The sequence below is a fragment of the Tasmannia lanceolata genome, unplaced genomic scaffold (assembly GCF_043159265.1).
Source record: "Tasmannia lanceolata isolate RefF3 unplaced genomic scaffold, GAP_Taslan_0.1 ptg000002l, whole genome shotgun sequence".
Lineage (NCBI taxonomy): Eukaryota > Viridiplantae > Streptophyta > Magnoliopsida > Canellales > Winteraceae > Tasmannia > Tasmannia lanceolata.
Window position 1 is genome coordinate 31840509 of NW_027518679.1, and position 27409 is coordinate 31867917.

General features: G+C 38.8%; 1 protein-coding gene across 3 annotated transcripts; it reads left to right on the forward strand.

Moving 5' to 3' along the window:
• The first annotated feature begins 305 nt into the window (after positions 1 to 305).
• MEE32 (dehydroquinate dehydratase, putative / shikimate dehydrogenase) lies at positions 306 to 27043 on the forward strand. 3 transcript variants are annotated; one of them, XM_077376349.1, is made up of 11 exons: positions 306 to 461; positions 574 to 812; positions 11031 to 11136; positions 16933 to 17151; positions 20461 to 20816; positions 22777 to 22840; positions 23197 to 23305; positions 23434 to 23580; positions 24338 to 24486; positions 25959 to 26121; positions 26722 to 27043. In XM_077376349.1, exons 1-11 carry the CDS (start codon positions 441 to 443, stop codon positions 26763 to 26765), a joined length of 1617 nt encoding a protein of 538 aa, XP_077232464.1. In that variant the 5' UTR covers positions 306 to 440; the 3' UTR covers positions 26766 to 27043. The 3 variants fall into 3 exon arrangements, with proteins under 3 accessions (XP_077232464.1, XP_077232468.1, XP_077232473.1); XM_077376353.1 differs by having other exon boundaries at positions 20470 to 20816; XM_077376358.1 differs by lacking the exon at positions 306 to 461 and adding an exon at positions 5933 to 6036 and having other exon boundaries at positions 698 to 812.
• The last annotated feature ends 366 nt before the right edge of the window (positions 27044 to 27409 follow it).

Sequence of the window (27409 nt, forward strand, 5' to 3'; positions counted from 1 at the left end):
ATTTTTAGCTAATCTTGAAAAATCTGCAAAGATACCCAATGAGTGTTTAGATAAGGATTTATTCCTGAACAAGATTAAGATAGAAACATCCTAACCAAACCCAATTACCAAGTATAATTTTTTTGCCTAATCTAACTAATTACCAAATCTACCACCCCTACAACCAACAGTCAAGATTCCCATCCAATGAAGGGTAAAGATCTCATCTACACGCACTGATCACTCACGCCACTACGCTACGAAGTAAACACCTGCCCCAGACAAAGACACAGTCACACAGGTAGAGTCGTGGAGACTCCTACTTTGAGGGCTACCTAACCCCTGGACAACCCAACAACCCAATAGACTAAATACAAAAAATTTCCCCTTTCCCACTAAGTCATCCCTCTTGCCTACCTTTTCTACTCCATCTCTTTTTATTATTCTTCTATTCTTTCTCTATGAAATCCAGCAGCATTTCGGTATTTGCTCTTCCTATATATTTTCGTTAACCCTTCGGAAGAAGAGTTTTGTTGCTAACATACTCTTCTTATCTCATCTGGGTTTTGTTGTTTTTTTTTGGGGAATTTGTAGGGTTTGTTGGCTTCAGATTTTCATCTGGGATCTGGAATAATGAGGATGAATTCATCACTCATTTGTGTTCCTCTGGTCTCAAAATCAGTCGATGAGATGCTGATTGGGATGGTTCAGGCAAAGGATTCTGGTGCAGACGTCATAGAGCTCAGAATCGATTATTTGGAAAGTCTTAGACCTCGATCTGATCTTGAAATCCTCCTCAGAGATAAGCCTCTCCCTGTCTTAGTCACTTACAGGTATAAAAATTCAATCTTATTCTTGTTCTGGTTCAATCTTCTGTGTACTTTCAGGGTTTTTCTCTAAAAAGTCTGTATCAGAACCTGATTTATTTATTTAGATTGTTTTCCTTTTTATGTTAATTCCTTATTATATTAGGTTTCCTTAATTTGTTTTTCCTACTTTGATGATTTCTGTTTCTTATTTTACTTTCTTCAATTTTTATATAATGCAGATGCTATATGATTATTCATTAAGGGAATAATCACAATTGGTGCAGTTAGTGTTAGGCCTAAAATCGGTAACAGATACGGCAGTGACGTAAGAGCTGAGCTGAGCTGGAGGACCCGAGGACCCGAAGTGAAGGAGGTGAGCCCTGCACAGGAGCAAACGAGGTCAGAAGACCAACCCTGAGTCGTTACTCCGGACAGGCCCTTCGACACTCAAGTCAGTACGAGCAGGAGTGCCGAGCGAATTTTTAAGAGTGTTAGTTGAGAAGTTATTACCCTTTGGTCTGAGCCTTGAAAGGCCTTTTATAGAGGGAAACCTGGGGTGGTTGGATTACCTACCCCAGGACAGGTGTCGGCATTTTACGGGTTTAAGTTTACCTACTCTTAGGTAATTACCAGACTACCCCTGGGCCGACGCTGGATTTGTGGTGGGCCATCCTGGGGCCACGTGTCGACAGCTAATTAGTTGCTGTTTTTCATACCCCATCAGTTGGCACATTGGAGGTCGAGTTTCCTCGAATTAACTCATTGTTTCCCTCTTTCTCTATCATCTTCTTCTCTATTTTTTATTTCGATAGATCAGTGTTCTATCATTTTGTTATAGTCCTGAGTGTGAGGCATGCCTAGGTATGAGACTAGGTTTTAGAATATGTGAGATCCAACCATTGGATTTGGTGTAGATCTCACCATTGGATTATGTTGGTGGTAGATTAAGTAAGTGGGTTAAATGAGGTAACCTAGCTAGATTAGGCAACTAGATTAAATTAGTAATTAGGTCAGAATAGCATATTGCATTCTTATCTTTTTCCATGTTTGTCATAGCATTTTTTTATATTTATCCCTCTGAGTGTTTTATATAAACACACATTAGGGCTCTTGCAATTCATCCAAGAAACCAAGATTAATAGAAATCTTATCAAAATTTCTCACAACGTGGGACCTTGCCTGGTGTGGAATAGGTTTAAAGGGCCTATCTTAACACGATCCATAAGCTTTGGCGCTTTTGGTGTATTGGTTAGGTAACTAACATTTGGTATGAGAGCAGTCACCACGTCCTAGTCAGGGGCGAACTGTGGAGAGGATTACCTGGAAAAGGCTATCTGGTAAAAAAAGCTAGAGTGAAGTTGCCACAGAGTGGGCGGTCACAGAAGGGCCATCAGGTGGAAAGGGCTAAATGGAAAAAGGGCTAGAGTGAAAGCTGTCACAGAGTGGGTGACTGAGGACGGCGGATGCAGCAGCATCTGGTATGGAACAGGTTTAAAGGGTCTTGCTTAACATTTTCCATCAGATCTAGAGCTTTTGGCATTGTGGTTAGGTACCTTACAAAGTTGAAGTAGAATGAGTTCCCCCTAAGTTCACAGTTTTACACTTCGGACTATATCCGTTTACCAGAATGTCGAATAGTTCATACTTGAGTGGTTTCTATCCAATTCGATCAGAACTAGTTACTAGGGGTGAAACTCGGGTCGAGTTGAGGCCAACTTGACCCGACCCGAACCGAGGAACCCTTTTCTTCAACCCGACCCGACCCGACCCGATTTCCAACCCGAAGAGGTTCAACCCGACCCGACCCGAGGAACCCTTTTTTCCAACCTCAACCCGACCCCGACCCGACCCGACCCGACCCGACCCAAGTTCAACTCGACCCAACCGAGTTTTTAAGCCTAAAAAATAAAAAATTGCCCAAACCCTCATCTCGAACCTGACCCGAAATTAACCCGGGTTGGGAAAACTCGACCCAACTCGACCTTTTTTTTTTGGGTTGAACCTGACCTAAGTTGCACCCCTACTAGTGTAGACACCCAATTTTGTCTAGATGAAACTAATGATAGGTTGCCGCTAGGAAGAGTCTCATGACGAGTCCCAGAGTACCTGCTGTCTTTCTCTCAGTCTCTCTCTAGGTGATGAAACTAAGGGAATTTCTCAAAAATTAACTTTACCCCAGAGGTGTAACAAAAGCCCGTCTTTACACGGCGTCCTGCCTTTTACGGCACAACCAAAAAACCTGTTTTCACACGGCGTTTCAACCGAGTAGTTAGCTTTGAGTTAAAAATATCCGTTTTTACCCAAAAACACTTCGTGTTCCGAAACCATTGATATTAGGTTCATTGGATTCTCCTCAGAACGAGGAATCCAACGGATCTGACCGCGTGTGATTCAAAGTCCAAATGGAGGAGTTACGGTCCGCCAAAACTTTTCGAAAATCCGTCAAAAGAGACGAAAAATTGCACTTTTCGAGAAAAAAAGACGAAAATCACATTTTTCGAAATGTTGCCGACCTGACACCGACATGTCAGTGTTAGGTCCAATTTCGTACTCTGCAAAATTGGATTTTCCCAATTTCGCAGAGTGAGAAAATTGGACCCAAACCCTATAAATAGGGGGAGGGGTAAGAGTAAAATCAGATTTTAACTCTCTGAAAAGGTTTTAAATTTCTTGTTTTTGATTTTTAAGTTATTTTCAGAGGATTTCCTTCCGGTTTTCCCTTTTGAATCTCAGAAAATCCTAGTTTCTTTACTCTAGAAGAGAGAAAGTAGATAAATTCTTAGGTAGCTCACACTGGGTGTCGGCACTCTGCCGAATTTTTGAAGGCTCAGAGCGACATCCTTCAAATAGCGTCGTTGTTCTATTGAATTTCAAAGAACCATTGGGCTATTTTTCGATAATAGCGCCGTTGTTCTGCCGAAATCTTGGCATACTCGAAGCTCCTTCGTCTAAACAACGCTGTTATTTTGCCGAAATCTCGGCAAACCCGAAGCCATTTTGTCTAAATAGCGTCATTGTTCTGCCGAAATCTCGGCAAACCCGAAGTCCCTTCGTACCAAATAGCGCTGCCTAAATCTCGGCAAACCCGAAGCCCTTTCGTCCATTCAACGTCGTTATGCTGCCGGTTTCCTGACAAGCGCTCATCTGGTAAATTTACATTTGTTTCCCAGCTTTCTGCATTTCTATTACAAACTCGGTGCAGGGTAGTTATGGGATTTAGGGCTCCCTTTTTCCTAAATCATGTAACGTAAACCCCTCTCCTCTCTGTAAATAGGGCTACGTTCCCTCTCCTTATCCCACTACTCAGTCTCCGGTCCCACCATAGACAAAAGAGACAGAGACGAGAGCCCTGGTGCTCCACGGTGTTGGACAAACGGAGGGAATCATAAACCCAGACTTTATTTTTCCTTCTGTACTATCTTTTCCGTTTGATTTAGTTAACCTGATTATGGTCAGCTGCGAGATCTTTCGGGACTCATCACAACTTACGACTTCAATCAGGATAACAACCGCTTATTTTCTTTCTTTTGTAAATTCATTTTATTTACATTCTGGACTTAAGCCTAATCCAAATAAAGGATAAAAAGATAAGTTATCCTGATTAAATTCTTCAAAAATGCCAAATCAAGTCAAGAGATCGGGTTTACTCGGGAAAGAGGGGTGTCTAACACCTTCCCCAATTGTAACCATAACCCTTACTCAGATATCTATAAGGACCATGCCTTAATAAACAGAGCAAAATTACAGGTTCTAGGCCCAGAGCAAAAGAATTTGGTTACTGTTCCTCTAATGAAATCCGGGTATCTATCCCCATTTCATCGGAAGAACATGCACGGGTCCTAGGCCCTAACCTAGGTGGTGACTCTGAGTTTCTCTTTCTTGTTCAGTTCGGACTATGATCCCGAGTTCACAAGAAATACAGATCAACTAACTCCCAGAAAACCCAACGTGGTGATCCCCTGCCGCCTCGCGCGCTCGGGAAAAAACCGGCACCCACAACTAGTAGCATGATCAAGGTGGTTCATGTCTGTTAAAGTATAAAAGATAAATAACGCCTTTCTCCAACAACTTAAGCTTTTGGGTAAGTTGGTAAGTTAACATGGTATCACAGCCAAAGGTCTCGAGTTCAAACCTCCCGGATAGCAAAAATCCACATGCGATGGTCGGTCCAAAGTGGGACCACATGTGCCACATGTTTGCCAAGTGGGCCACACGTGCGGGGAGTGTTAAAGTATAAAAGATAGATAACGCCTTTCTCCAACAGCTTAAGCTTTTGGAGAAGTTGGTTAGTTAACAATGTCTATAAATTTCGCCCTGCTAACAGTATTTAATACATTCTTTAAGTTGTTGAGGGGAATGCATGAATTAAAAGCTTGGGCAATGGCCATATGATGCAAGCTAGATCGCAGACTGAATTGAGTATGGAAAAATCCAGCTACAAACTTTGTCAAACCGAACTAATTGATACAGATTTTTCAACCAAAAACCTACAGCCTGAATAAAGAGGGATAAATTCATGTGCTAGGGCATCACGACTATTTACTTAATCAAAATCCAATCTGATTACAAGAAGAAATCCATGATAATGTCTTACCATAGGACCTCAAGCATTGGCAAAGGTCGATATAATCTAGTGTTAGTGGGTGTACCCTTTGACACCTGGCAAATGTGACATCAGTTTACAAATCGAAACACATCCCAGTGCACTTGAGGCCACTAGTACTGGGAAGTAACGAACTGTAAAGTCTTGCCGCGCCCTTAACCTCATAATTCTTGCACAATTTTCATCCATAGAGTACTCTTGAGAATGCACAATCCAATACCCCAAAAGAGGAACCCGTCTCCATTAAAAAAAAAAAAAAAGAACGAAAAAGAAATAGAGGAATCCCGTCAACAACTCATAGTCAGGTTGATTCCTACCTTGTATCGCCACTTTAGAGAAGAAAGGATTAGAAGCATATAATTCTATTAAAGCATCATAGCCCGCTACCTGTGCTTGCATGGTGATAATTAGAGAACTCTTCCATCTCAAAGCATCTGCAGCTGTATTTAGCTCACCAGACTTATGCTTCAAAACAAATGTCAACACTTGTAATTATAACATGTTGACTACTAAGTTTCTGGTTAACATTGGTTTATTTCAGGGCCTCATGATCTCCGTGTTCGAAACAAACTCTCTGTGAAAGAGGTAGTGCCGCCAATGCCTGAGAATCTGTCCAAGCCCAACCAGTAAAACTCAACATCATAGGTATTATACTTTAAATTCGGACCATTTCAATTTTCATTGAAATAGGCCACTTCTTGACCAAACTGACTGAGGACTGCGCCCAGTCCGACCTTCGATGCATCACAATGAACTTCAAAAGGTTGCTTGAAATTGGATAATGTGAGTACCGGGGCTGAACATAATCTACGTTTAATCTCTTCAAAACCTAGTTCTGCCTTATGAGTCCATAAAAATTGCCCCTATACTAAAACCGTGAAAACTCTGAGATAAGTGCACATTCTAAGGAACCAGCCACTCAAATACAGTTTCTATATTCTTGTGGTCCACCGAAATACCATAAATAAAGACATCATAGCTCACAAACACTACTCTATCAACCATGAAGAAGTATTTTTTCAAGGCTGCAAATAATATATCCATTTGACAAATAGTTTGAATCTCACATAAATGCTGCAAATGTAACACCATGTCATCACTATAAATGCAGATATCATTGAAATTCATCACTATAAATGCAGATATCATCGAAATGCACTATTACATATCGCCCCATGAATGATCTAAGCACATTGTTCATTGCCTTCATAAACGTGCCAGGGGCATTAGAGAGCCCAAACGACATCACATTCGATTCATATAGACCTTCTCTAGCCGTAAAGACCGTCTTCCACTCAGTCCCAAGCCTAGTATGAATATACTGATCCTTACTCTTTTTAGTCTAATTTCATAAATACTCTGGCATCTGAGAGTTGCTCCGATGCATCATCTAATATTGGAATGTGGAAACAATACTTTACTATGATTTTATTTATCGCACTACTGTTCACACACATTTTTCATTAACTATATTTCTTTGGTTTCAACAAGGCAGGGGTTATGCAAGGGCTAAGGCTCTCCAGTATATAACCTCTCTCCAAGAGCGAGTTCGCCTACCCGGTCTTTGTAATTTTGCCCAACTGAAAAAGGAACATTACAACATTTTGAAATTGTTACCTCATGTCCTTTGTGGACCCATGCCATTTTGTAAGGATGTGGATGTTTGTGCTTGTTCATCTGGAGCTTTGTAAGGCCTTTTTCAATATGGCATTTCATAACTCCCCAAATCAGTCACTACCCAAGATACCTTTTGCCTGACTGTACAAGAGGTACGGAATATGCTGTTTCGAAGCCAGTGTCACCCTCGGTTTCCTTGGGCATGAAACACGGCCTCCTGGTCACTAGGACACCTCCAACATTATCCAACAACATCACCTTATGTGGCTCGTTGTCTTTGAAAAAGTCAAAATAGGCCCATTGTTGAGGTTGGCCTCGCTTGAATCATATATCTCCTCCTTGTCTATGAACAATTGCTTCCCATGTTAGCTGAAATTTTTTCGACAAGCCGCACCCCTATGCCTGACTCCCACATTTGAAGCACTACAGACTAGTAGTGGTAGTGGCCGGCTTTTGTGACTGGTTCGGTGTTGCATTTTGTTGCACTCCCCCGGTTATAGGCAGGGATTGGCTTGAATGTAGGGGTGTAAACGAGCCGAGCCGAGCTTGGCCAGGCTCGGCTCGGCTCGTTAAGCTCAAAAGCTCGGCTCGGGCTCGGGCTCGGTCAGGCTCGCGAGCCTTATCGAGCTTGGGTTATATTAAATTCACACCTCTCATCTTCCCTGGACAGCCCTATCTAGTGTAATTTGACTACTCTTTTTACACTACGGGGGGTGGTCCAAGTAACAAATGGGGTTCCAAAAAAAAGTGACATATTTTGCCTCCCCCTTTCACTCCCTGGACAACCCTTTTAGTGTATATATTAACATATAATATATATATTTAAATATATTAAATTCTTAACGAGCCGAGCCGAGCCTGGCCTAACTCGGGCTCGGCTCGTTAAGCTTAACGAGCCTGGCCAGCCGGCTCGGCTCGGCTAGTTAAGGATTCGAGCCGAGCTCGAGCGAGCTTCCGAGCCCGAGCCAAAATTGACACCCTTACTTGAATGTCACTCAAGCAATCTATCCTCACCATCCAATCTTTGAACTAGGGTTTTTAGCCTGCCTCTTCGAGTATTGCCTTTCTAGGGTTGGTGGTCCTTGATGTGCATCTGATATGGTAAATATATCGAACAAGTTGGGGTGTCTTGTTTGTTCGATTGTAGACCCCAACATAGCGTGCAACTGATAGCTCATCAGTCCTGGCTAGATCATTTTTGCGCTACCAATTGGTAAAAATGCCCCGTGTATGCATCCACAGTACCTTCGCCTTGCCAGAGATTTTGCAAGCGTTGCTACATCAAACCATGATCTTAAATTTCCCCGAAAGGACTGAAATGTTTCCATTTCCATCCCCACCGAAATGGAATCTCAATGAATTCCTTCTAGGTCATTATTTCCGACCGAAATTCAATCAAAATGGTCGGAACGACAAAAAATGGAAAGGTGTTATGTTTTACATAGTATAAAGCTATTCACATTGTAATCATTCAAAAAAGAAGAAGAAGAAGAGCTATTTACATCATATTGAGACAGAGTTGGGGTCCTTGGAGGGGAGACTGGTCATTGTACTTTCTTATACTTCATTACATTGTACTTCTTTTTTGACTTTACTGTTCTATACATGTGTGAAAACGCATGTCACTAGGTTTTCGATGTGATTAAGCCATTATGGATGGCTCTCTTGCTTATGTGATTGTTTCTAAAAATGTACTTGTGCTTATTCTAGCATTTCCCAAAGTTTCATCTTAAAATTTCATCATTTGTGTATGTTTCCATATTTTTCCACGATTTTACAAGATTTCCACCGAAACTGAAATGTTTTCGTTTCTGTGCCGACCAAAACGGAAACTGAAATTTAAAACCTTGCATCAAACAGACATAGCTGCGAGGAAGAAATTCTTCATTTCTTCTTCATCTTATCCCAATCAACTATTTCCCCATTCCTTTCACGGATGACCTTGATCTGTTTCCACCAAACCACTGCTCATACTCAAGCGGATTACAGCCAAAACCACTTTCAGTTTCATCTAATCTGACACTTCCTTAAGACACTTCCTTAAAATCCAATGCTTCCTCCACAGTGTAAATCTAATCGAATCTTTTTTTTTGCTGGGAGACTGCCAGGGAACTCTAGATTTTGATCTTGGTTTTTTATTCCCAGCGCCTAAGGACTTTTGTAAGATCTCTCTCCAGCGTGGATTGCCTTGGTGCTATTTCATGGAAGGGATAATGAAGTTCCTCTTCATGATCTTCCTCTTCCATAGGGCTTAAATTTGATGAAGAAGTTTTGCCACTTCTTCCCTTTAACCCAATTCTTCCATCCCAGCCATAAAGACGACCCTCCTTCCGGGTGGCATACTGTGGTTGATGCGGCAACCTTCACTCTGATGCCAGATCGAATGCAAGCTAGGTTGCAAACTGAATTATGGAAAAATACGGCTATAAACTTTTTGAAACTGCACTCTGATCGACCTAGGGGTTTCAACCAAAAACATATTACCTGAATAGAGAGGGATAAATTCGTGTGCTAGGGAGCCACACGTATTTTCTAAATAGAAATCCTAAAGTGACTAGTAATTCTGGTTGCAAGAATATAAAAAAGAGAAAAATGTCCTTATTATGAGAAAGTGCTAAAAAAATACTCATCAGATGACATCGAATTGATTATCCGAGGTCATGTAATGGCCTAGTGGTCAGTGATAGATGCCTCATCCCGAGTAGCCCCTAAAATATATTAATCATGTTCTGATTTGACGATCGGATAAAAACTTGTGCTCATCCGCCATGATCTACACTGCATCACGTACCGATGTTGATGTTTGTTCTTTCACAATTTAGTCGTTTTAATGCTTATCTTAAGCTTAGAATGCTGGTGTTGGCTGTTTATTTTGAAGAATATTGGGAATTGATTTTCTGTACCCAAATGACAATTTAATTCATGTGTTAGGTCTGACGCATGTGCCAATAATGTCGGGTTTAACTGCTCTAGGAAACCCAATGCCCTTCGAAATCATAAAACTTCTTAAAGATCTGCATGCATTGAATTCTTTACCATTGCTGATCTTGCAACCTGGAGGCAGAGAAACTGTAGGCTTACAATGAACATACAATTTGCATGTAGGACCAGATCCTGTGTAGGAGAATCTGGCTTCTGGGTTTCAAAGCAAAGGGACTTAGTGCTGAAAAATAGAACAGAAAATGGTAATTATAAGACTGGGCATTGATTACAAAATGGTAATTGACTAATTATAAGACTTGGCATTGATTACTCTAATAAATAGTAAATACACTCTCAACAATAACATTTTATATACCACTTAACTGTTCCAAGTAGGTGGTGAGGCTTGTAATCAATTGGCAGCAATTTGTTAATATGAAACATACGAGGATCCTCAGTCATGGACTTAATTCAAAGATCCTATCTAGCAATTTGGATAGCCGAAATTCCGTCTTGGATAACTAGCAATTAATCTCAAGTCTGCAAGTAAGCATTTTATATGATCACGAAGTTCTTACGTACAATTTGAGATTTCTTCATTATAGTGTCATCTCATCTTTGTGCTATGCACAAAAGCATCATGGTCTGTCTTTCCTATGACCTATCCTATCGTTTGAGTTCATTTCCTTTCTGAGAACACAACACCAAGGCCATTCCTTTACTTCTCGTTTGAGTTCATTGCCTTTCTGGGAACACAACACCAGGCATTCTTTACTTCTCGTTTGCGTTCATCGCCTTTCTGGGAACACAGCACCAAGGCATTCATTTGGTAAGTTTGTTGATTGCTGTTACTGTTGATGTGACATAAATTGATCAAGATAAAATTTCATGTTCAGTGCTTTTAACTAGCTTGCATCATCATATCTGCTTCATGTTTACTTTCTGTTAATAGAAAAGGTTCTTCTGAACTGCAATTTCTGTTTCTAGTAATCTTCTTTTTTTTATTGAATAAATAGTTGCCTTCCCTAATTTATTGAAAGGTTTTCAGCGTAGAAAATCCGTTCTTCTATCATATTTGCTAATTTATGTGTTTATTCCAGACCAAAATGGGAAGGTGGTCAGTATGAAGGTGACGAACAAAAGCGATTGGATGCCCTCCGTCTGGCCATGGAATTGGGAGCTGATTATATTGATGTTGAGCTCAAGGTTGCATTCTGTTTGACTTCTGTAAAATACCTTCTAAATAGTTTAGAATTATTGATAACATAAGAGGTACCTTTATTTCTAGCTGGTATGTCAGTTAGTCAACAAACTCATTTATTGATAGTTCTTGGATTCATTTTATTATATTGAAATATGTTACTGATCATGGAGTTCAAGATCATATTCTTTCTTGTGCCTTGGTAATTTATAAATCTGGACACATTTAAGTAGTGCTGAAACCCCATAAACTCCACAATCAAATTGTGTTTTCATTTTCCTTATTGTGGCATGATCGTTTTATGGCACTGCCATCTTGATTCACTATAGCATCCCTCTTTCAAGTACAGTGGACAAGGTTTGAAAACTTGAAACTACACTCGGCTTCATTGGAGTCCAAGTCTAAGTTGACTCAAAATTTGGTCAAGCCAATTGGGTTTTTGAGTTTCTTCCTAAAGATAGCTGGAGAAGAAGGCTTATGCAACACCAACAAAGTAAAAAAGTAACTATCTATTCAGTTAATTAAAACATGCATCATAACACTGGAATACCAGGCAATTTGAAACTTTGGAGCTTAGTATAAGAGTTTTTTGTAGATTCTTATTATTATACAAATATTGTGTACTAGTTTTGATCTGTGAATTATGATTAAGAAAAACTAATAAATCATAATACATAATTGTGGTCGACCGGCGTGACGTATTGGTTAAGTACCCAGAGTCAAGATCAGGTGTCTGATATTGCTATTAAGGCTGTTCATGCCCTTCTTTTTCTTTTCTTTTTTCTTGGCCAAAAGAGGGGAAGGAAGCGGAGTGGAGTTTCTGAAACAAAGCCATTGGTAATGTGACTCATAAGAGGGTACTTGTTTGTAATAATAAGTATTGTAATTGTAATATTAATAAATGAGCACACATTCCTCCTTGTCATGTGCCAAAGTAAAAGAAAGAAGAGTCTTGGAGAAGATCACACATTCTGTAGGATAGAGGAGAGAGTAGAAGAGAAGAAGCAAGGATAGAAGTAGGCATAAGAAAGATGTTGTAGGATTTGGTAGACTTTCCCCACAAAACTCATAGCTTTAAATTTATAAATAGGCTGAAAAGCAACATCTATGTTAATGCCATTAGTGATAATTAGCCCTATCGTAACTTCGTAACCTATAGACAGCTGTGAGGCCAGCCATGCTCTACGGCTCAGAATGTTGGGCCACCAAGAAGCAGCATGTGCATAAGATGAGTGTAGCGGAGATGCGAATGCTTAGATGGATGTGCGGCCACACAAGGCTAGATAGCATTAGAAATGAAGACATTCGTAAAAAGGTGGGGGTGGCTCCAATTGAGGAGAAGATGAGAGAGCACCGCTTAAGATGGTTTGGACATATCCAACATAGGCTTTTGGATGCTCCGGTGAGAAGAGGCGACTCGTGCCAAATTGATGGAGTAAAAAGAGGTAGGGGCAGACCAAAAACAACTTGGGTAGAAACATTGATGAAAGACTTGATAGCTAGGAACATAATAGAGAACTTGACATTGGATAGGATAGAATGGAAGAAAATGATCCACGTAGAAGAACCCAACTAGAACCAGGATTAGAGCCGGGTAGATTCCTTTTACCTTCTTCATGAATTTTTTCTAAAAGATTCATTTAGCCGACCCCAACTAGTTTGGGACAAAGGCTTTGTTGAGTTGTTGAGTTGAGTAACTTCGTAACCCAGACAATTAATTACAAAAAAAATAGATATCATTATAATTTCAACACTCCCAACAAGTTGGATCGTAGATACCATGCCCAGCTTGTGGAACAAATAAAAGTGAATTTAAATAAAACAAGGGCATTTGTAAATATGACCACTGGTTGATCTTTTCATCTCAAAGTAGATACTAGCTTGCTTGTTACCATAGTTTCAAAACTCCCCCACGTCCGTGTTGACTCCCTTTTACCTTGGCCGCATTCCTCGTTGTGCTGCATCCGTGTTCTGCGTTTTGCCCTTCATAGGCAATAAAAAGTAAAAACTCCTTTGACTCTCCCAAATTATGACCGTGCCAACTGAGTACTCAGCCCCGTCAACCGAGCACTAAACCGCATCCTGCCGAGTCAACTAGGATTTTCTTCAGCCGCGTTTCGCGCCGCATCCACATTTTTTAGCACTGTTTGTTACCTTTTCAGGAACAAGATTTCGATCATCTTCAATGTGCTTGGTTCTGTCATGAAACACTATTACTCGCTATGTGAGTGGTTGCCTGGTTGTCACAAACATTATCATTGCCTTGTCAATCATAAAACTCTTCTCTTCTGGGTTGACTCTTTAGCTCAATTATTTAAGGATTTGTTTTTCAAGGTTGGAGGGTCACTCGAAGCTTACCTACCGAAAAACCTTCCTTTTCCATAAGGGCCTTCAATCACATCATCTTACATCAATATGAGCTAACTCATAGAATTCTTCCACTGCCTCCCTTTGAATCACAACTTCCATGTCCTCTACCAACACTAAAGATGTGAAGAGGACTTAGAAATCCCAATGCATTGAAGTTGCAAATAAAGGCTATTTTTTTTTTTGAATGGCAAGTGGAAACGGAATATATTAGAAGAAAAAAGACCAAGATGGTCAGTAAAAGGAAACCAAAGACACCCATCCAGAAGGTCCAGAAGGAAACTTAACAATCTTAAACTCTTCTCATAGCTCTTCAATAGATCCTAATCAGATGTGGAAAGTTGATACACGTTCAACTCTTCCCACATATCAAGAAGTGTACTGTAATACTTTCTCTTGTTTCCTGGTTGAAACAAGAATATATTCTCAAACACTTTAAACACACTGTAGATATTTTTGTTCAAAGAATATGCCTCACGTATTGTTTTCCACACCTCCTTAGCCGCGTCAAAGAACATTACATTTGCACTAACTTGTGATTCCATATTATTTGAAAGCCAAGTCATAATCTAATAGTTCTCTTTGAGCCAATTTTCGTAGTTATGATTAGATTCACTAGGCTTGTTTTCAATTTCAAACTTTAGTTTTCCCTTTGCACCAAGGGCTACTTCACATATTGAGCCCATGGAAGGTAACTGGGCCCATTTAGCTTAACATCAGTATGATACATTCACTTCATCTCCATGATATTTGAAATGTTGGGCCTTTTCCTACTCATCTTAGATATTTGCAAATAGAACATAAACTAAAGTATACCAATCTTGTTAAAGTATGAAAGATAAATAACGCCTTTCTCCAACAGCTTAAGCTTTTGGAGAAGTTGGTAAGTTAACATGGTATCAGAGCAAAGGTTTCGAGTTCAAACCTCCCGGATAGCAAAAATCCACATGCGACGGTCGGCCCAAAGTGGGACCGCATGTACCACGTGTTTGCCAAGTGGGCCACACGTGCGGGGGAGTGTTAAAGTATAAAAGATAAATAATGCCTTTCTCCAACAGCTTAAGCTTTTGGAGAAGTTGCTAAGTTAACAAATCTAAAAGATACGAATCTCATGTCTCGTCATGTTTGATGATGCTCGCTTGTATAGTCGTATGATAACTACAAAATATGAACACTCTAATTACTCCTAAGGGAAGACTTTGATACGAATGATTTGGGTCTGCTAAGTTACTTTCTTGAAGGGATGACTTTAGCCCAAAGTATGTCATTGATATTCTAGACATGTTTAGGATGATAAACTATAAAGAAGTATGCACTCGTGGATTGCTTAACAAAAAGATTCCCGATAAAGGTGTAAAGGTCATTGATCTGACTACATATCACAACCCATTATATTTCCTAATGGTCACCAGACCTGATATCAATTATGCAGCGAAACAGGTCTGTTAGCATTTTCATAACCCCAGAGAAGAATACTTACAAAAAGCCAAAAGGGTTCTTTAATATGTTCATGGTACAATTGATTATAGACTTCATTATAGGTGCATAAAGGGGGAGATATTCAGGTAGAAGGGTACATACTGGTTATCCTAATATGTGTCCTTCTGGAACTCTTTTGTGTGTGTTTGGAATGGCTTCCTTGTATCATGGAGAAGTAAAATGTAGCAAACAGTAGAATGATCCAGTGCATAAGCTAAATAGAGCCATGGTGTCAAGTGTCAACCACTACCGAATGTACATGGGTACGGCATATTCTATAGGAACGGCATTCGAGGTCTCATTTGAGGTCTCATACGTACTCTCTTTTGTGCAACAATTAGAGTGAAATTGGCATATTCTTTTGGAATGACATTTGAGGTCTCATACATACTCTCTTTTGTGCAACAATTAGAGTGAAATCAAACTGGATCAAAGTCCGGCTTTTTATGCTAGAACCAAGCACATCAAGATCATCTATCACTTTGTTCGAGATAAAGTAAAGAACAGTGAAGTGCTTCCTTCACATATGTCTTGTCAAGATCAGCTTGCCGATTTATTTACCGAAGGACTCAGCTCAGACCAACATCATAACTTGATTAGCAATCTGAGAATGTTCGAAAGAACCTTTCATCTTGAGGGGAGTGTTAGAAATATACCACATGGGTGTTTTAAACATTTTATATAGTAGAGGGTTGCTAGGAAATGGGATCCCGTGCTGAAAAAAAAAGGCACGGGATCCTCTATTGTGCCACACACTCATAAGACAAATAAAGGGAGCGCATATCCCTACAAAATAAAAAAACACGTGAAAATGGCCAAATTGTCTGGCCATTTTCACCCCTTCTTTATTTTCGATACGGGATCCCGTTTTAGAAGTGTTTTCCTATACAGTATTGTTTATAAATTATTGTAAGCCCTATTTTTAAAATTAATGAAAGAATTTCTCACTCGTGATTCTCTCCCCTTTTCTCTCTTCTCCTATTCTCATTATTTCAGTTTTACAATAACCACAACCCCACAAGTCTACAGCCTATTTTCAGTTCATAACAAGGAAAACCAGTAATTAACTGCATAAATTTATTTTCACATTGTTAATCACTAAATAAACACTTGCATACTTACTTATCAGAGGATAATGCTGACAGTGACAGTCCTGCACTGCGAGTCAGAGTTCTGTTTGTTAACTTACCAACTTCTCCAAAAGCTTAAGCTGTTGGAGAAAGGCATTATTTATCTTTGATACTTTAACACTCCCCCGCATGTGTGGCCCACTTTGCAAATACGTGGCACATGTGGTCCCACTTTGGGCCGACCATCGGATGTGGATTTTTGCTATCCGGGAGGTTTGAACTCGAGACCTTTGGCTTTGATACCATGTTAACTTACCAACTTCTCCAAAAGCTTAAGCTGTTGGAGAAAGGCAGTATTTATCTTTTATACTTTAACACTGTTTATAAACACAAATGGGTCTGAAGCACCTACAAATCTGCACATGCACAAACACAAAAGAAAGAAAGAAAAAAAGTGATTTCTGCGCACTTAATTATAGAAATAATTGATACTTAATTAAAGAGATGATTTATTGTTTTGTAAAACCCAGGTTTTTTGTATGTAATTTGAACCCAAACCAAATTACCAATTGTAAACCAACCAATATTTCTGAAGCACTGAAACATTGCACTGATGTGGAATAACTGACAAAACTTTATTTATCAAATAACAATGTAATTATCAAAATAGTATGAGTTGGGTAACTCTGACATCATATTAACTTTCATGGCATGCCAACAGTCTTTGCTTTTATATCTCACATATCTAACTCTTCTATTGTTTTGTAATTATGTTTTGTCATGGATAATTTTAGTGTAATGGTTTTGTCAGCTCAAGAATTCCTAGCTTGAATATTTTATAGGTTTTAAAGTAACAAGCTATTGATACGTCACCAATCTTTGTAGGTTGCTCATGAATTCATGAGCTCTATTTCTGGGAATAAGCCTGAAAAGTTTAAGGTCATTGTTTCTTCTCATAACTATCAAAGTACTCCATCAGCTGAGGAAATTGGAAACCTTGTGGCAACGATACAAGCCACCGGCGCTGACATAGTGAAAATAGCAACATATGCTGTTGACATCACCGACGTGGCACGTATGTTTCAAGTACTTGTACATTGTCAAGTAAGTGAAATTTTTTTGCCAACCATTATTATTATTATTCTTTTGCCATGGTGCTCTCTGTTGTATAAATTTCAAGCAACTGTGAGTGCTGTGAAATTTGGAGATATTCTTTTTCACCTATTAACAGTCTCTCTATTGTATTGTGAAACAGAAACTAAAGTTGTATGATCAATTGTTAATTTTTAATAAGTTATGATATGGTGGTGGCCCAACTTTCCTACTAGCTCTGTTTTAAGATTATCATGAATGATGTTGCCTTTTGAACTACTTTCTGAATTATTTGTTGGTTACAAGCTTTTATTGCTGACGATATTGGGTTCAAATAGCATTGGAACTCTGTTATATTACCAGATTAACATGAGCTCACCAATCACTACCGGAGTCATTACACAAATTACAACTTAAAAAGAACAATTGGAAAACTGTCCCATGAAAATTTAGCAAATCAATCATATCTGCTTACATTTTAGTGAATCAATCAGCTTTACTAGATACTAATGTGAAAAAAATAATCCTTTTTTCCTCCGGCTGAATTTGGCTACAATGAGAGAAACTTCAGAAACCAATTAGATCTTGTGCAAATTATGAAATTAAGATCTTTTAAATGTATTATTTCCTCTGCTTCTTCCCACACTACTCTATCTTGTTGCGTAAATTTTGGAAATCTGGATTTTTGAAAGCATTCGAGTGGGCCTACCCAAGCAACAAAGTCTGATGACTATATACAGGTTTATGATATTTCCTCTGGTAGTATATGTGATTTTATGTCATAGATAAATGGGAATTTTAAGTTTTCAACATAATGAATGGGTCAATGGACTAAAGATTTGAATTCTGCTGTACTATCAAATGAAAGTATATGATTGATGCAAGAACACAGCAGCTGTTAGAATTTCCAAAAAGGGAAGCTTGAACATTTGTGAAAAGTAGAGGAAGTAGCGATGAGAAATGGATGAGGGTTGAATAGGAGTCCAAGTTGCTCGATCCCCCTAGTCTAAATCTTTTTTATTAGCCAACAATTTATGATGGTTGAAATGTCCTTCAAGGAGAAGATAAATATCCTTTTTAAACCAATAATTTGCAATGACCAATATGTTCCTCAACAAGATGTCGTTTGTTATTATGTGGGGTTTATGGAATGAAAGGCATGGAGGATCATTGATGTGAAGAAATCTTCTCCGTTGCTGTTTGCTCATATGGTGATTAAGGGAAAAAGAGAGATGGTGGTTGTCGGAGGGGGTTACTGGATGCCATTGGAAGTTATACCTTGGAATCACTCGAGTAAAGAAAAAGTGCTTACTATGGGCCTCTTTGCCTCCTAATAGCCTCTAGAAGTGGAAGCTTGCCTCAGGAGTTTTGTGCGACTATAAAATCCCTACCAAATTGAAGGGAAAGTTTTATAAGACAGCTGTGAGGCCAGCCATGCTGTACGGCTCAGACTGTTGGGCCACCAAGAAGCAGCATGCGTATAAGATGAGTGTAGCGGAGATGCGAATGCTTAGATGGATGTGCGGCCACACAAGGTTAGATAGAATTAAAAATGAAGACATTCGTAAAAAGGTGGGCGTGGCACCAATTGAGGAGAAGATGAGAGAGCACCACTTAAGATGGTTTGGACATATCCAACGTAGGCCTTTGGATGCTCCGGTGAGAAGAGGCAACTCGTGCCAAATTGATGGAGTAAAAAGAGGTAGGGGCAGACCGAAAACAACTTGGGTAGAAACAGTGAGGAAAGACTTGATAGCTAGGAACATAACAGAGAACATGACCTTGGATAGGATAGAATGGAAGAAAATGATCCACGTAGAAGAACCCAGCTAGAGTTGGGTAGATTACTTTCACCTTCTTCATGAAATTTTTCTAAAGGATTCATTTAGCCGACCCCAACTAGTTTGGGACAAAGGCTTTGTTGAGTTGAGTTGAGTTGAGTTGAGCTCAATAGGCAATCTGGGGTCTGCCAACTTTGGTGGGGCGTTTTCTAATGAGCGGGGAGAGTTTGTAAAACTTTGCTCAGGTTTGATTGGGATTAAAGACTCAAATGAAGCGGACACACGTGCTCTCCTTGTCAGCCTTTTTATTCTCTAAGACAACTTATTTGAGGCTCTCTTGGGTGATTGACTCTCCTAACGTATAGTGGAGGCTCGTTACCTCTTTAATTTTGTATGTTTTTGTTTTGTTTCATGGAGCTACCTCATCCGTCATCGTATTTATTATTTTTTCTCTTTAATATCAATCTTTATCATCTTTCTAAACGAAAAATAAAAGGCCTTCAACAGTAACTTAAATGGCACTAGAAGAGCAAAACTACAATAACTAAACAATTATATATTATTCTTCAACATGATCAACTAACTAAAAACTAAGAGAATACTTTGAGGCTTATGGATCTGTATTTACTATTTATGGTTTCTTTCAATATTAACTGTGGAGGTGCTACAATACCTGACAGCTTGGTTACAATGACTTAGCACAAAGATGACAAATGACTGCCCTTGGTTACAAGATAAAAAACATAAGACCACAATACGATTTACACCAGAAATAACATTGCTTTTAAACATGCAATCAATTGATAACATTGGTGGCATTTAGTGGTCAATGTAGGTCTCTGGACTTCACTTCTGTAGGTTTTCTATATTTGCATTAATTAATGATAATAAGTAGAACAGAAAATGGGCTTTATTTGTGCAATGCTTCTAAACGTTTCATGGTCCTTTTAAAAAAGTTTCATGGTCCTTTTCAAATACCTTCATTTTTTCGGTCATATCATAAAATGTCAGGCATGTACTAAGTTTTTTCTTTATTTATAAATTAATGTCCTTGCACTTGAATTCATGCGATTTCAATTATAATAGTGAATATATCAGTATATTTACTTTTGTGCCAAGGGAAGCTTCTTTGATCAATGTTTTACTGTAAGTTTCTGCTATAATAAGTAGAACAAAAAATGGGTATTATTCTTTTTTCCAATTCAAAACAAAAAAATGGGCTTTATTTGTGCAATGCTTCTCAAAGTTTCATGGTCCTTTTCAAATCCCTTCATTTTTTTTCTGGTCGTATCATAGATTGTAAAGCATGTACGAAGTTTTGTATGTTCTAATTAATGGCCTTGCACTTGAATTCATGTGATTCCAATTATAATAGTGAATATGTCAGTATATTTACTTTTGTGCCAAGGGAAGCTTCTTTGATCAATGTTTTACTATAAGTTTCTGCTTGTGATACAAACTAGGGTTCCTATGTATCTCAATCTAAAGATTTCCATACAATTATAATATTTTAAAGTTCTCTTGCAAATGACATGGATAGAGTTTTCAGGTGCCAATTATTGGATTGGTTATGAGTGAGAGGGGTGCGATTTCACGGCTGCTTTGCCCCAAGTTTGGTGGATATCTCACTTTTGGCTCGGTTAGTGCCGGAAAAGAATCAGCTCCTGGGCAACCAACAATCAAAGATTTGCTTGATTTGTACAATCTTAAAAACATAGGAGCTGATACAAAAGTATTTGGACTTATTGGGAAGCCTGTGGGTCACAGCAAATCACCACTATTGCACAATGCAGCCTTTAGATCTGTTGGTTTTAATGCAGTTTATGTGCCTTTGTTGGTGGATGACCTTGCAAATTTTCTCAAAGTGTATTCGGCTCCGGATTTTGCTGGATTCAGGTTCAATCATCCTTCGAGAACAACTTAAAATGCTTTAAATTGTATTTCAATATTTTGAATTCCTGCTAAAGTTGTCGTGCTTACAGTTAATCACTAGAGCTGTTTTGATTTTCGGTTATCTAATGACATGTTGGAAGGCAATGTTTACTCCATAATCATCCCATGGTGAATGTCTACAACATTTTCTTTCCACTCGCCAAAATTGGATATAGGAGGCTGCCTTGTTTGTTGTTCATGTCTTTCTCTTTGGTCTTTCTCATGAGTTTTGTTAAAGTATAAAAGATAAATAACGCATTTCTCCAATAGCTTAAGCTTTGGAGAAGTTGGTAAGTTAACATGGTATCAAAGCCAAAGGTCTCGAGTTCAAACCTCCCAGATCGCAAAAATCCACATGCGATGGTCGGCCCAAAGTGGGACCACATGTGTCACATGTTTGCCAAGTGGGCCACACGTGCGGGGGAGTGTTAAAGTATTAAAGATAAATAACGCCTTTCTCCAATAGCTTAAGCTGTTGGAGAAGTTGGTAAGTTAACAAGTTTCACACAGTTATTGCATTTTTGGAGTTTGTTAAGGGGTCGAGCTTTCTACAGTAACTCCCAGAATTGCAAAATACCTTTTACATAAGGACCATAACACTCTTTGGTTCTTAACTTTGCTAAGTACTGACGATTTGATTGTGACTTTTTGAGTATTCTTCTTAAGTTTTCCTTGTTTTACTTGTGTTTGGAAAGATCCCAGCTTGGGAATTCATTTTATTTATGATTGTCAAGAAAGTGTGTTTTATTCGGTGTTTAAAAACGTGGATGCAGCGCGGAACGCGGCCAAAGAAAATCCTAGTCGACTCGGCACGACCCGGTAGAGTACTCCGTTGACGCGGCTGAGTACTCGGTTGATGCGATCATAATTTGGGAGAGTCAAAGGAGTTTTTATTGACTCTGTAGGGCAAAACGCAGAACGTGGCGGCAAAACGCAGAACACGGCCAAGGTAAAAGGGAGTCGACTAGGGGAGTCCACAATGACGCGGGGGAGTTTTGAAACTATGGTTTTACTCATAGTTGCCGGAAACTCCTTGGGTGAGTGGGAAACCCGTTTCCCCCGTTTCGGAAACGTTTCTGAAACATGATAAAAAAATTGAAGAAATGTTTCCGAAACGCATGGGAAACATATGAGAAACTTATGTAAATCATGTGTGAAACGCGTGATAAATGTATGCAACACGTAGAAAACGCATGGGAAACGTGTAGGAAACATGTGTGGAACTTATGAAAATCATTTTGGAAAAAATACGTCAAAATTTGTGAAATAGAAATTAAAAAAGAAAACAATAGCATATATTGTAATAAATATGGAAATATGAAAAATTCAAATAGAAATTTGAAATTAACAAATTTTAAATGTTCAAAACCACATATTTCGTGTTTTCCATGTTTGTTTTTTCTATCATTTCTGAAACGATTTTAATGCGTTTCCAAAGACGTTTCCCATACGATTTTATATCGTTTCTCGTTTCTTGTTTCCCCTATATTTTTTTCCATGCGTTTCCTGTTTCCGTTTCACGTTTCGCTTCCCGAATTCGTTTTCCACCCTGGTAACTATGGTTTTACTTCTTGGTCCTTCGATGTTTGCACTGCAAGTTTTTTATTGGTAAAGATTGATTTGTGACCCCTTTCCTTATATGATGGACAATTTTCTTTTGCATTAACAATTTTGATACCTAATGCAACCAAGGCGTGTGCTCTAGTTCTTAATTTTCAAAAAAGAAAAAGAAAAAAGGCCTGTGCATCCCACATCTAGTTCTGCCTGAGGCCCCAGTTCCAGCATTCATTGCCACAAAATAGTGAATTTTAGTGTTGATCATAGTGTTTACTGATTAGGGACACCTATTTTGTAGCAGTTGGAATTTTCTGGATGAATATTTTTGTAATTAATTTAAATCGGTGTAATTTTATTTTGGATGCAGCTGTACAATGCCTCACAAGGAGACTGCAGTTCAATGCTGTGATGAGGTTGATCCAATTGCCAAGGTAATTGATGAATTCAATGTACATTTATGGCATTCAGCTGTAGACCCTCTGATAAGATGGTTCTAAATTTCGGCCTGAATCCGAAATTTCGGATTTCGGACGTGACCAAAATTTAAAACCGAAAACAAAATTTAAAAATTCCAGCCGAAATTATAAGATTTACAGCGAAATTTCGGTGAAGTTTAGTTTTCGGCTGAGGCCGAAGCCGAAACCGAAACCGAAATTTCAAACCTTGCTGATAACTTAATGATAGATTTGGGTTCTTTCTATCTTCAAGAATTTGTGCTTCATGTATTCTTTTCAATGTCACCTCTGACTAATTTCTTTTTCTTTTCTTTTTTATCTAATTCTTCTAGTCTATAGGAGCTGTGAATACAATTATTAGGAGACCGAGTGATGGAAAGTTAATTGGTTACAACACTGACTACATAGGTGCTATCTCTGCCATCGAGGATGGAATTAGAGGTCTTACGCATCCTTGCTAGCTTTGTGGAATTCATTTTAGCAATCTATAAATATCGCAATTCAATATCTAATATGTTACTTGAACTTAGTATTATCACTGAATTGCTCTGGGATTCACCTTGATACAGGTTCACATAATACAGGGATCAATGCAACTGGTTCACCTCTAGCTGGTAAACTATTTGTCGTCATTGGAGCTGGTGGTGCTGGTAAGGCACTTGCTTTTGGTGCTAAAGCGAAGGGCGCAAAAGTTGTGATCGCCAACCGCACTTATGGTAAGACTACCCTCACATCTTATGATATTTATTTCATAACGAGTGATGATATTCCCATTTAATGACTAGGCATGGAGTTTGTGTTCTGATGGCATTGACTCAACATATGAGTGGAGGTTCCTATCTGTTTTTTTTGTTCTCAACCATGTTGGTAGGGGTGCAACTCGGGTCGGGTTGGGTCGGGTTGAGGCCAACCTGAGCCCGACCCGAGGAACCATTTACTCAACCCGAATCTGACCCGATTTCCATCCCGATGAAGTTCAACCTGACCCGACCCGATCTGAGGAACTCTTTTTTTTCCAACCCGACCCGACCCGACCCGACCCGACCTGACTTTTTAAGCTTACTAAAAGAAAAAAAGGTTAAAAAATGTCGGGTTTCACTCGGGTCGGGTTGCCCAAGTCCTCAACCCGAACCCGGCCCGAAATCAAGCCCGGTTGGGAAAACTCAACCCGAACCTGACCCGAACTCAACCCAACACAACCCGACCTGACCTTTTTTTTTTTCCTGGTTGAACCCGATCCGAGTTGCACCCCTACATTGTGGCACCTTTCATTCTGCTGCTCTAAAGGTCTTCTTAATGTCATTTGCTGTAGCATGCCCCCATCCCTAGCTTTTTTACGGTGTTGAGTTTGCAGTTCACTGGAATACTGATCAATAACATATGAGAGTTAATGAAAATTCTATATTTAGATTAATCCTCATTTTATCTTTTGGTTATCATGGATAATGATCCATGCTTTCTTCTGACTACTAGATCGAGCTAGAGAGCTTGCCGATTTAGTAGGAGGAGATGCTATTTCCCTTGCTGAATTAGAGAGCTTCCATCCAGCGAATGGGATGATCCTGGCAAATACAACTTCTATGGGAATGCACCCAAATATTGACGGGACACCCATATCTAAGGTTAGCCTTCTAAATCCATTTGTTTCACACTATGTTGCATCGGTATGGATATGATCCGACACGGGTATTTAGTGTCGGATTCAACAAACCTCGAAAAGTAAGCTTTGTGAATTCACTAATATATTTAAATCAATTCTCAAATCTTAAACTCTTAACATAATAATATGGTTTTAACAAATAATATATTGAAATTTTAAGTGGATAAGAATATAATGTTTTATCTCCATTTAAACAACTTACAATTAGGATGGGTAAAACTTAAAACATACGGTAATTGTAAAGTTGTGTTAGTAGTATTAAGAAAAACAGATAAAAAAGATTTAGAAGTTTCACAGAGAATCTGGAAGTATTGGAACCTGACACGTGTCCTACACGGATACATTGCCTATTCAGAAGAATCCATTTAACATGGGTTTCACATGGTCATTCAAAAAAAAAAAAAAAAAACATGGGTTTCACATGTGAAAACACTCTTTGCATGCTTAGTTGATATTGTAATGATTAAACTCCACCCTATACCTATGTATTAATGAATTATCTTTGAAAAAGTATCTAAGGTCTCTACATCTTGCTGTTATTGGTAAGTAGTTAATGACTATTCTACCACATCGATGGATGTTAATTATATGCCGTAATTTTGCAATATTCCTTACCAGCATCTGTTAATGATCTCATTTGTCCAAAACACCTCCTTATCTGTCTTGTCTATACTTTATCATTTCCTTTTAATTTTCTAATATGACATAATACCCATAGCTTTTTGGAGAAACCCACACCCTTAAGGTCATGTTTGGCAACCATGAAATATTATTCCATAGAATAATTGCAGGCCCAACTATGTGAGACATGAGAGGGATGGAGAAGGAGAGTGAGAGATTTGAGTTAGCAGGAGTGGAAAGACCATTAAGAATCCCTAAAAATAGTGAAAAGAAAATACCTACTTAAATTTTGTTCTTATTTTCCTGAAGTTTAGGAGCTTTTCATGCAACCCGCACTCCCACAAATCTCAAGTTTTCCCCTCTTCCGCCATCTCTCACAACTAGCCCTATAAAAATTTCATGAAATATTTTTTCGAAGTTGCCAAACATGGCATAAGTGATTGGCACTTTAGTGCCTCACACCTTGCATGGAGCTGCTGTCTGTTTATCTATTTTCCCAATTCAACCAGTTTTTGGTCTTAAATGCTTACAGAACATGCACTAACCTTGAATAGTACCAGTGCCCATATTAGCTTGTTCACTATGGCGAGAGTTAAATAAGCATTATTCTGTATTATTGTACTCGTGGTTTTAAATTTCGGTTTCAGCCTCAGCCGAAAATGAAATTTCGTTGTAAATTTCGAAGGCAATTTCAGTTTCGGTGGAAATTTCGGTGAAATCTTATAATTTCAGCCGAAATTTGGTTTTAAATTTCGGCCAAAATTTAAAACCGCGATTGTACCTAATCAAGTAACTGGCCATGTGTTTGTGCAGCAAGCTCTGAGCTTCTATTCTGTAGTTTTTGATGCGGTTTACATCCCAAAGGTGACCAGACTCTTGCGTGAAGCAGAGGAATCTGGAGTTTCTACTGTGAGCGGGGTCGAGATGTTCATAAGGCAAGCAATGGGACAGTTTGAACTGTTCACGGGTATGCCAGGTAAGATGGACACTGCGGATTCATTATGGCTCTGTTTCTTTCAACATAAAATGGGTGTAAAAACCTATTTTGTACTTTAGGGTCTGTTTCTTTCGACGGAAAATGGGTGTAACTACAAATTTTACGCCCATTTTTACACTCATAAATGAGCATAAATTTGTTTTACATCCATTTTTATGTCGAAAGAAATGGAACCCTTGTAAAAATGGGTGTAAATTTTGTTTTAGAAAAGCCCATTTCACATCGAAAGAAAGGAAGCCTCAAGCTATATATATATATATATATATATGAGCAACTGAGCAGCTGCGCAGGAACACTGCCCTCTATATGAGCAAAGTGTTCCTGCGCAGCTGCTCAGTTAGCTTAACTGAGCAGCTGCCCCAAAAAACTCATGTGGCCCCATATTTTTTGGGTGATTCAAAGCATTCATTTGATGGGCCCTTCCATGGATTGGGTGTGTACCAAAAATCAGCTCCATTGGATCACCAATGGGTGTCCATTTGTGGGGCCAAAAATGGACAGATACTGTTTGTATATCACATTTTCTATTTATTAACCATTTTTGTATAATCTTGGTTGGCTTTGTATTTGTTCATGCAGCACCTGAAAAACACATGCGGGAGATCGTAGCAAGATACGTTTAGGTGCAATTGCTTATGTTAATCTCCTAGTGGGTTTTATAAATTGTTATGACTTATTTTTATTTGAGCATATAATTACTTTTATTTTCTTCTGTTGTAGTATTTAATGTTTTTGTTTTTCTTGAGAGCTGGGATTGAACCTCAAGGTTGAAGAGCAAAGCCTTGACCATTAAGTTAGAGGCTCAATCCCATTTGAGATTGGTTTGCTGCAATAGGATTTCTCAGATGTTGACTTCATATTTGAGTTCACTAATAAATGCTCTGTTTATTTCTTCTCAGAATTTGTGTCAAACAAATTTTCACTCCCATCATCTTTTAGTTGGAAAATGGGCATATGTCGAAAGAAACTGAGTGTGAAGTTACTTTATTTTTTAACAGTTTCGGCTTGCCATTTTTGTCACAATGATATGTTAGGAGCTGTCACAACATTGGGAAATGTATGGTTTCGTTTTGGATTTGGGGAGTTTATTATGATTTATGAACCCAAAACTGATGCAAAACCTTGTTTAATTTTGAGTCAAATAATCTGTTTCGGACTCATAATCAATTCTAAAAATCCCAAACGAACCGGGCCTTGATAAAGAGAAATTCATATCTATTCTGATCCATTCTAATCCCATGTTAAATAGAACATTGAGTTTCTACTT